General features: G+C 41.7%; 1 protein-coding gene across 1 annotated transcript in view; it reads left to right on the forward strand.

Moving 5' to 3' along the window:
• Nucleotides 1–11,223, forward strand: part of RABEP1 (rabaptin, RAB GTPase binding effector protein 1) — a 99,910-nt gene that overhangs the window by 81,316 nt on the left and 7,371 nt on the right. The window contains exons 11-14 of the mRNA XM_011958624.1: nucleotides 1,394–1,510; nucleotides 4,324–4,422; nucleotides 8,992–9,168; nucleotides 9,558–9,576. Coding sequence (XP_011814014.1) covers nucleotides 1,394–1,510; nucleotides 4,324–4,422; nucleotides 8,992–9,168; nucleotides 9,558–9,576 — 412 coding nt within the window. The remainder of the gene's footprint in view (nucleotides 1–1,393; nucleotides 1,511–4,323; nucleotides 4,423–8,991; nucleotides 9,169–9,557; nucleotides 9,577–11,223) is intronic.

Consider the following 11,223-nt stretch of genomic DNA (forward strand, 5'->3'; position numbering starts at 1 on the left):
TTTATTTTTGGCTTATCTTTCTGTTTTTCTCTTTGCAAAAACAAGCAAATATATACATATTCTTTTTTCCCTTCTTTCATATCCACAAGGTGGTGGGATGCTGATACTTTGTTGTAAATGGGTTGAAAGTGATCATAAAGCACAGTGGATTCTAGTCTGAAGACAGTAACAGCGAGTGGGATTTAGCCAGAGCATATGCATGGCCTGGACTGCCTGTCTCTGGCCTGTTTGTCCTTCAGGATGCAGCTCAGTCATCACCTCCTCTGGGAAGTGTTCTTTAACTCTCTCCCCAGTTTCCTGCCCCAAATTAGGGTACCCCTTTGGCCTTTTATCACTGCAGTACCCAGTCTCTGTCATAGCAGTTTATGGTATTATAGTCTTTGGTTTACTTATCTTTCTCCTCTATTGGACCATGAGCTTCAACAGGGCAAAGTCTTTGTCTTTTATCTCTGTATTTCCTGTGGGCAGCAAAACACCTGGCATAGAGTAGTAGCTGCAAAATAAATATTGTATGAGAGCATAATCTACATGTATGTGTGCCCTTAAGGTAAGTGACCTGGCATTACAGAGTAGCAGGAGCCACATGCTTTCCGAGAGCTTTGTCTTATATTCGGATTTGCTGGAATAACTTTTATATTGATGCAAATAATATGAAATACCTAAAATTGTTTTATACATCAACAAGCAGAAGTGGGAGTGTGTCCGATTTTAAGAATAAGCTTCTCTGGCCGGGTGTGGTGGCTCACGCCTGTAATCCCAGCCCTTTGGGAGGCCGAGGTGGGCAGATCACGAGGTCAGGAGTTCAAGACCAGCCTGGCCAACATGGTTAAACCCCGTCTCTACTAAAAATACAAAAAATTTAGCTGGGCGTGGTGGTGCGTGCCTCTAATTCCAGCTACTTGGGAGGCTGAGGCAGGAGAATCCCTTGAATCCAGGAGGTGGAGGCTGCAGTGAGCTGAGACTGCAGAGCAAGAGACTGTCTCAAAAAAAAAAAAAAAAAAAATTTACCCTGAAGACTTTGAGAGGCATTTAGAGTTTTAAGTAGGGAAATTATATTACTTCACTTTTTTCACAATTTCTGGTGTTAGTGTGGATTGTAGCCCGGAGACAGAGGATACACTCTAGTTAGGGGAACAGTGTCATGGCCTGGAGGGTCTGGGGGAGAAGTGGGTGTTTTCAGATGAGACGTGTGTGAAAAATGATTGACTGGAAAGCACGGTACAGTTGTCTCTTGAGGTCATTTATCTAATTTCTGTCTGAATTAAAAAATCTATGGTGTTTCCCAGAAAAAGACATATATATATATTTTTAATTCTGCAGTTAGATTTTTTTTTTGAAAAATTTATAAAAGGATTCTGGTTTTTCTTTCTAATTGACTTTTAAAATGATATAGGTGAAAAAACTGCAGCTGATGCTAAGGCAAGCTAATGACCAGTTAGAGAAGACAATGAAAGATAAGCAGGAGCTGGAAGACTTCATAAAGCAAAGTAGCGAAGATTCGAGTCACCAGGTAAGGGAGGGTTTTTAGAGTGTGGCCCATGAGGGATGACTGGGTTATTTAAATGAAAGATTCAAAAAATATAGTCATGTTTCTTTTGCCTTGAAGATTTGGCAGTTTTATTTTCCTTCAGGTAAAACGATTTCTTACTGATCATTCTGTGATATCTGTTTTAGAGATTTTTAAAGAATAACTTTTGAAATAATTGGTCAGTAAATGCCAGGAGGCTCTGATTCTCCTTTCCTTTTTAGTTTGTATTAGTTAGGTTTTCCTGCTGCACTGGAAACTTGCTGACCAATATACTAATTATTTTCTTTTAAACTTTGTAAAAGTATAGCAACATGAAAAAAAAAAAAAAAATAGCACGTACAGATGCACCAAACATACCAGAACCAACATCTGCGGAACCACCATTGAGATCAAGCAATAGAATATTAGCCAGTCCCCAGAAGCCCTCACTTTCCCCGCACTTACAGCTCCCTCCCGACAGGCAGCCACTGTCCTAACTTGTAACACCATCAGATTAACCTGTGCTTCAACTTTAGAAAATGAAGCCATACAGTCTGTGTTATTCTGCGTCTGTCTTCCACCGTTCAACAGTGTATTATTCCTACTCATGATGCATGGAGTAAGTTTGTTTATTTTCATTGTTGAATAGTCATACCATTATACGGATATACCACAATTTATCCAGACTAATGTTGATGGATATTTCAGTTGTTTCCAGTTCTGGGATACTATGAATAATGTTCCTTTGAAATTTTTGTATAGGGTGTGGTGGACATGTTTCTGCAGGATATGTAACTAGGGGCGGAATGCTTGGGTACAAACGTTCAAAATGCCAAATAGTTTTCCAGAGTGGTTACACCAGTTTAACCTCCACCAGCAATGTAGGAGCATTCCTGTGGTTCCAAGGTCTTGAAAAAATGTCATTTTGTTATTTTAATTACAGCCATTTTGGTGGGTGTGTAATGGTATTTCATTGTGGCTTAGTTTGCATTTCTCTATTGACCACTGAAGTTATTTAGCATTTTTCATGTTTCTTGGCCATTGGGATATTGTGTGTGTGAGAGATTCCTGCTCGAGTCTTATCCTCATCTTTCTGTTGTGTTGTCTGTTTATTTTACTTATTTTTTGGTCTTTAAAAACTGATTTGTTAGGTGTCCTTTATATAATCTTGTTAGAATCTTTTGTTGATAAGTATTGCAGATGTCTTTTACTCAGTAGCTTGTATTTGCTGTTTTTGTTTTGTTTTTGAGATGGAATCTCTGTCGCCCAGGCTGGAGTACAGTGGCGCAACCTCGGCTCACTGCAACCTCTGTCTCCTGGGTTCAAGCAGTTTTCCTGCCTCAGCCTCCTGAGTAGCTGGGATTACAGGCACTCACCACCACACCTGGCTAATTATTGTATTTTTAGTAGTTTCACATTGTTGACCAGGCTGGTCTTGAACTGCTGACCTCAAGTGATCCACTCGCTTTGGCCTCCCAAAGTGCTAGGATTAAAGGCGTGAGCCATGTACCTGGCCCATCAGTAGCTTATGTCTTCGTTAATGATGTCTTTTCATGAACAGAAGTCCTTAATAATGTCAAATTTGGGCGGGCGCAGTGGCTCACGCCTGTAATCCTAGCACTTTGGGAGACCGAGGTGGGCGAATCACCTGAGGTCGGGAGTTCAAGACCAGCCTGACCAACATGGAGAAACCCTGTCTCTACTAAAAATACAAAATTAGCCGAGTGTGTTGGCACATGCCTGTAATTCCAGCCATTCAAGGAGGCTGAGGCAGGAGAATCGCTTGAACCCAGGGGGCGGAGGTTGCTGTCAGCCAAGATCGCTCCAGCCTGGGCAATAAGAATGAAACTCCATCTCAAAGAAAAAAAAAATCAAGTTTGTTAATCATTTCTTTATGGTTTGTGATTTTCCTCCTTTTTAAAAAGGAATCTTTTCCTATGGAGTTATGAAGATATCCTATATTATAGAGGCTTTATTCACATTTATATCTAAAATTCCTTTAGAACTGACTTAGACACACATACACACACACACACACACAGTGTAGATAAGGGTAAAACTTTTTTTTTTTTAAGTATGGATAGCCAATTTCTGTATGACTTGGTGAAAAGATCCACCTTTCCCCCATTGCTCTGTGTGGATTAGTTTCAGAACTATGTTCTGTTCAGTTTGTCTGTTTGTCTATTTTTTGTGCCAAATTCTACACTGATTTATGTGAAATAAATTTTTTTTTTTTTAAACCCAAGACAGAGTTTCGCACTTGTCGCCCAGGCTGGAGTGTAAGGGCACATTCTGGGTTCACTGTAACCTCTGCCTCCCAGGATCAGGCAATTCTCCTGCCTCAGCCTCCCGAGTAGCTGGGAATACAGGCGCCCGCCACCACACCCAGCTAATTTTTTAAATTTTTAGTAGAGATGGGGTTTTACCATGCAGGCCAGGCTGGCCTCGAACTCCTGACCTCAGGTGGTCTGCCCGCCTCAGCCTCCCAAATTGCTGGGATTACAGGTGTAAGCCACTGCACCCAGCCTGATTTTTTTTTTTAAACATCTTTAAACATAGCTCCAACTAGGTCACGAGTTAATATCTGCCTAGACACCCACAGAATGCTCTGTTACTGTGCGGCTGCGTGTGACTCGGGCTTTGGCACTGCCTTGTGTTATCTAAGCTGATGTGCATGTAGCTGTTGGATGATGGTGAGTGGTTACCATGAACCAATAACATGTCAATTCCAGACACGAAATACTTAGAAGATGGAAGAGTTAGTTTCAGAATAACCAATTTCCTAACTATATTTCTATGCATGTGTTTTTTTAAAGATCTCTGCACTTGTCCTAAGAGCCCAAGCATCCGAGATCTTACTTGAAGAGTTACAACAGGGATTTTCCCAGGCAAAGAGGGATGTTCAGGAACAGATGGTAAGTTTACTTTTAAGTAAATGATAACTATGTTACATATATTCCTTTTTTGTTCTATCTGGACATCATCTTTGATAGGAATTTATCATCCTGTCCAAAGTAGTTACTGTTGTCTTCTCCTGGGACTGTAAAACATTAATAATGGACAAAATATTGTAAAGACATTATTCCTTTTTTAAACCTACTTTCTGGCCAAACAAAAATTTTTCTCATAGTTTAACTTATTTTTCTGTTTGGGAAACCTAAACAGAATAAACTATGGACCTACATTTAATTTTTAATTCCAACTCCTGACCAAGCTATAAAATTGAATGCCTGAGAGCCCTAGCTGGTACAGCTTTTGACCAGTCATTTTGTGATTTTCCTGGATGGCTAATTTATTTAGAATAACCTTATTAGGGCTGGGCACAGTGGCTCACGCCTGTAATCCCAGCACATTGGGAGGCCGAGGCGGGTGGATCACAAGGTCAGGAGATTAAGACCATCGTGTCTAACACGGTGAAACCCCATCTCTACTAAAAGTACAAAAAATTAGCCTGGCGTGGTGGTGGGTGCCTGTAGTTCAAGCTACTCGGGAGGCTGAGGCAGAAGTGCTTGAACCTGGGAGGCTGAAGTTGCAGTGAGCCGAGATCGCACCATTGCACTCCAGCTTGGGTGACACAGCAAGACTCTGTCTCAGAAAAAACAAAAACAAAACAAAACAAAAAAACCTTATTAGTTTCACAGGGGTTATGAAAAAAACATGTAACTGCTGTGGTGCTGGGGAACTTCCAGTAGGCCATCTGTTCTGAGAGGGATGGGAGCAAAGTGTTAGGAGCAAGGGCTGGCTAGAGCCTTTGCGGATAGTTCCCCAGGCTTGGCCTCCCTCCTTAGCAGTCTGGCTACATTTGCTTTGTTTTTCCTTTTCTCAAAGTTGGAGCCTGCATCTCATGCCTCCAACTAAATTAGAGATGGCCCTGCTGGGGTGATTCTCCAAAGCTGATGCTTACCCGGGGATGACAGTTTTTTTTTTAAAAAAAGCCTTGGGTGGAATGGTCATTGAGTGTTTTTAATTGGCATTAGGTCAGTATCTGAATGGCCTATGAACTGATCCCTAACTCTTAAACCTGGTCTGTAGGGAAGCATCTCATCCTCATCATTGACCCATAGTTTCATATGTTTTCTCTAATTAGACAATACAAAATAATAACACTGGCGTAAAAATCATTGTTAAATACTGACAGTTTCATAGTGGCGAGCCTCCGACACTCCTTTGTCCCCTTGCATCTTTTTCCTTCTTGTCTGTTTTTTTATTTGAGATGGAGTTTTGCTCTTGTTGCCTAGGCTAGAGTGCAATGGCCTGATCTCCTTCTCCCGGGTTCAAGCGATTCTCCTGCCTCAGCCTCCCGAGTAGCTGGGATTACAGGCGCGCAACACCATGCCCGGCTAATTTTGTATTTTTATTGGAGACGGGGTTTCTCCATATTGGTCGGGCTGGTCTCAAACTCCCGACCTCAGGTGATCCACCCACATTGGCCTCCCAAAGTGCTGGGATTACAGGCATGAGCCACTGCGCCCGACCTCCTTGTCTTTTAAAACCCATCAGCCTTTGCAGACACTTTTCAAGCTGGTTTCACTTAAAACGAATGTGTGTGACACTGGAGAATTGTTGAAATTAAGGTTGAGGTCCTATGAACTCTAATACATGACCATTTTGTTGAAATTACCATGAGTAAGAGACACTCACCACCTTAGTGCATGCTTGCCCTTGTTCTTAGTCTTTCTGTGTATGTTTGTAGGTATATGATGTGTATGTATGTATGTCTTGGTTTGTGTTTTTTGCTGGACTATTTGGAGTTATTGTAGATATGACAGTCATAAGTATTTTAGTATGTATTTCCTAAAACAAAGAGTTGTTCTGCATCACTACAGTACTATTATTACATCCTTAAAATTTAACCAGTTGTCCCAATAAGTCCTTGATTATTTTTTAGTGGTGGTTTTCCTTTTTATATTTTCTATATTTTGATCCAGGAACCAATCAATGATCACATAATTTCATCTTGTTGTCATGTCGCCTTAGTCACTTTTCATCTAGAACAGGCTCCCACTCTTTTTTTATTTTTAAGAATCCAGGCTGATTGCTTTGTTTTAGTCCAGCTGTCTTGTAGAATTCATTTGTCTGATTATCTCCTTGTGATTTGATTCAGGTTAGACATCTTGGCACGAATACTGCATAGATGAAATGGTTCAATGGGAGGTTCCTAACATCATGAGGCACGTTAATGATGGGTGCTTCCGTTACTGGGGATGTTAAATTTGATCACTTGCTTAAGGTGGGGACAAAATGGTTCCAGAATCAATATTGCTACCAACAGCAGATCTACTAAGGAAAGGTCAACATTTCTTTGTAGTTCTTTCTGCCCGTAGACTGTATCTCAGATAAGGGTTTACAGTTTAAGTACTGTGTTCAAATGTTAGTTGTTCTCTCTGTGGTTGTATTAGGAATTTGACATATAGTTAGCTCCATTTGTTTCTCTTTATATTTTCATATTTGATTTTTCTTTTTTGATTTATATTTTGAATATGCAATATGGTTCATAATCAAAAGTATAAAAATAAATACTCCATTTCCATTCCCTATCCTTTTTACCCCATTTCCACCCACTCTCGTATGTAATCATTTTAATTTATTTTTGGCTTATCTTTCTGTTTTTCTCTTTGCAAAAACAAGCAAATATATACATATTCTTTTTTCCCTTCTTTCATATCCACAAGGTGGTGGGATGCTGATACTTTGTTGTAAATGGGTTGAAAGTGATCATAAAGCACAGTGGATTCTAGTCTGAAGACAGTAACAGCGAGTGGGATTTAGCCAGAGCATATGCATGGCCTGGACTGCCTGTCTCTGGCCTGTTTGTCCTTCAGGATGCAGCTCAGTCATCACCTCCTCTGGGAAGTGTTCTTTAACTCTCTCCCCAGTTTCCTGCCCCAAATTAGGGTACCCCTTTGGCCTTTTATCACTGCAGTACCCAGTCTCTGTCATAGCAGTTTATGGTATTATAGTCTTTGGTTTACTTATCTTTCTCCTCTATTGGACCATGAGCTTCAACAGGGCAAAGTCTTTGTCTTTTATCTCTGTATTTCCTGTGGGCAGCAAAACACCTGGCATAGAGTAGTAGCTGCAAAATAAATATTGTATGAGAGCATAATCTACATGTATGTGTGCCCTTAAGGTAAGTGACCTGGCATTACAGAGTAGCAGGAGCCACATGCTTTCCGAGAGCTTTGTCTTATATTCGGATTTGCTGGAATAACTTTTATATTGATGCAAATAATATGAAATACCTAAAATTGTTTTATACATCAACAAGCAGAAGTGGGAGTGTGTCCGATTTTAAGAATAAGCTTCTCTGGCCGGGTGTGGTGGCTCACGCCTGTAATCCCAGCCCTTTGGGAGGCCGAGGTGGGCAGATCACGAGGTCAGGAGTTCAAGACCAGCCTGGCCAACATGGTTAAACCCCGTCTCTACTAAAAATACAAAAAATTTAGCTGGGCGTGGTGGTGCGTGCCTCTAATTCCAGCTACTTGGGAGGCTGAGGCAGGAGAATTGCTTGAACCAGGACTTGGGAGGTGGAGGTTGCAGTGAGCTGAGATCACACCACTGCATTCCAGCCTGGGCTACAGACTGAGACTGTTTCAAAAAAAAAAAAAAAAAAAAAAAAGAATACGCTTCTCGAGTGCTCTGTGATTCCCAAGCTTAGGTCCTCTTGATGACTTCCAGTATCTGGGCCTGCTGGGCCATTCACAGTGATCCTGAGCCTGAACAGATGTATACATGACGGGAAATGAAGACACTGCTTTTGGTTTCTCCCTCCTTTCTGTTGAATGCATGCCACGAGAAAATAGGCGTTGTCTTAGAGCACATGCTCTGTCTGATACAGGTCTTGATGGTGTCAGCCACTTCCATTGAACTAGAGATCCTGGTCCTTCTGTAGTACAGGGTTATGGAGGGAAAATATTATTATTAATTAATTAATTTTTTTTTTGAGATGGAGTCTTGCTTTGTCGCCCAGGCTGGAGTGCAATGGCGCAATCTCGGCTCACTGCACCCTCTGCCTCCTGGGTTCAAGCAATTCTCTTGCCTCAGCCAATCCCTAGTTGCTGGGATTATAGGCACACGCCACTACGCCCAGCTAACTTTTTGTATTTTAGTAGAGACAGAGTTTCACTGTTTTGCCCAGGCTGGTCTCAAACTTGTGATCTCAGGCAGTCCACCCACCTCAGCCTCCCAAAGTGCTGGGATTGCTGGTGTGAGCCACTGCACCCAACCAGAAGATAATATTTTTAAGCGGTTTGTAGGAACAATGGAGAATGAGCCTCAGATACTTGCTTCTTTGCCTGTCCTCTTGTGGAATATGTGCTGTAAATCAGAAGATTTCTGCACTGCTTTTTCTAAGTCTAGCAGAACTTCACCATACCCCGTCCATCCTCAGCACTCCTTTAGTTTGGTCTTGTTTTTCTCTGGTGTAGCTATTACCAGACTGGATCTACTTTTCTGGCTGTGATTAGTGTCTCCTTCTATTTTAGGCAGTGCTGATGCAGTCACGGGAACAGGTTTCAGAAGAGCTGGTGAGGTTACAGAAAGATAACGACAGTCTCCAGGGAAAGCACAGCTTGCATGTGTCACTACAGCAAGCCGAAGACTTCATCCTCCCAGACACTACAGAGGTAACTTACTTTCCACATGATCAAAAATGTCAACAAGTACATTTTCGGAATTGGCTGTATGTTCTTTATGCGAACAGCTTTATTCAGATATAATTCACATGGCAATCCAGCCGTTTGAAGTGAACCATTCAGTGGTTTTTGCTGTACTCACAGATGTGTGCAACCATCATCACAATCAATTGTAGAACATGTTCATCACCTCAGAAAGTAACTCCTTGTGACCCGAGTACACTAGCTAAAAACACACACACACAAAAGAAAAAGTAACACTTCACCCTTTAGCTTCCATCCTTATTCCTCCTCCTCCCCTAACCTTAAGCAACTGCTAATCTACTTTCTGCCTCTATAGATTTCCCTATTCTGGACTTTCCTATGAATAGAATCATACAATATGTGGTCTTTTGTGTACATCTTCTTTCATGTAGCCTAATGTTTTCAAGATCTGTAAGTTATTTTTGTGGGACCATATTGAGTGTGTGCCAGAAATTAAACGTTTGAAGAGGTCACCATGCTGGCTGCTTATGATGTTTGTTTTTGTATCTGGTACTTGAAAGGTTATACCACACTCACCATCATTCTGTCCATAAAGATGACACTTTTGTTTCTTTTTGAGACAGATACTATCTGTCGCCCAGGCTGGAGTGCAATGGCATGATCTCTGCTCACTGCAACCTCTGCCTCACGGGTTTAAACGATTCTCCTGCCTCAGCCTCCCCAGTAGCTGGGATAACAAGCGCCCACCACCACGCCTGGCTAATTTTTTGCATTTATAGTATAGACGGGGTTTCACCATGTTTGCCAGCCTGGTCTTGAGCTCCTGACCTCAAGTGAGCCACCATGCCCGGCCAAAGATGACACTTTTGGTCACTTACATTCTTCTGTGGTTGGGTAAACCTGGGCTACAAAACCTATTTCCCAGAGACATTCATAATTGTCTCCTTAACTTTATCCAAGCTTTATTTTTAATTTTTTGAGACAAAGTTTCATTCTGTCGCCCAGGCTGAAGTGTAATGGCACAATCTCGGCTCACTGAAACCTCTGCCTCCTGGGTTCAAGTGATTCTCCTGCCTCAGCCTCCCGAGTAGCTGGGACTACAGACACCCACCACCACGCCCAGCTAATTTTTAAAAATATTTTTTAGTAGAGATGGGGTTTCACCATATTGGCTAGGCTGGTCTTGAACTCCTGACCTCGTGATCTGCCCGTCTTGGCCTCCCAATGTGCTGGGATTACAGGGCATGAGCCACCGTGCCTGGCCTTTCTTTGTATTTTTAGTAGAGATGGGGTTTTGCCATGTTGGCCAGGCTGGTCTCGAACTCCTGATCTCAAGTGATCCGCCTGCCTGGGCCTCTCAAAGTGCTGGGATTGCAGGTGTGAGCCACTGCCTGCTAGTCTAGATTTAAAAATGTTCCAAGAATCCAGCACAGTGATACTTGCCTGTAATCCCAGCACATTGGGAGGTTGAAGTAGGAATTTTGCTTGAGCCCAGGAGTTTTGAGACCAACCTGGGCAATATAGTGAGACTGTGTCTCTACAAAAAATAAGAAAATTAGCTGGGCATAGTGGCATGCGTGTGCCTATAATCCTAGCTACGTGGGAGGCTGAGGCAGGAGGATGGCTAGAGCCCAGGAGTTTTGAGTCTGTGGTGAGATAGGATTATGCCATTGCACTCCATACTCCAGTCTGGGTGACAGAGGAAGATCCTGTCTCAAGAAAAAAAAAGTTCCAAGAATCCTTGAAGAATGTAGTCAGTGTGTAAGCCTTGATTCTTGGACCTGCCTCAGTAATAAATCTTACGAAATTTTAAAAACTGTTGTTTTATATATATTGTTATATGAAAATCCCGTTTTTACTTTAGAGTTGCTTTAGGTTATAACTGAAAGGCTTTCTAAAAGAAGACAGAACTAAAATTTAGGAAGAAAAACAAAACAAATTATGTACTGAATTTATTACAGAAAAACAGCTTACCACCTTAGAAAGCCATCTTTGCCATTATTTACCTCTGGCCTAAGGTAGTACTTTGCCTGTGGTAGATGTTCAGTAAATGAATGAATGAATAAGTAAGTAAGTAAACCTTATCCTCTCACAAAC

Source organism: Colobus angolensis, unplaced genomic scaffold (assembly GCF_000951035.1).
Source record: "Colobus angolensis palliatus isolate OR3802 unplaced genomic scaffold, Cang.pa_1.0 Scaffold47, whole genome shotgun sequence".
NCBI classification, from domain to species: domain Eukaryota; kingdom Metazoa; phylum Chordata; class Mammalia; order Primates; family Cercopithecidae; genus Colobus; species Colobus angolensis.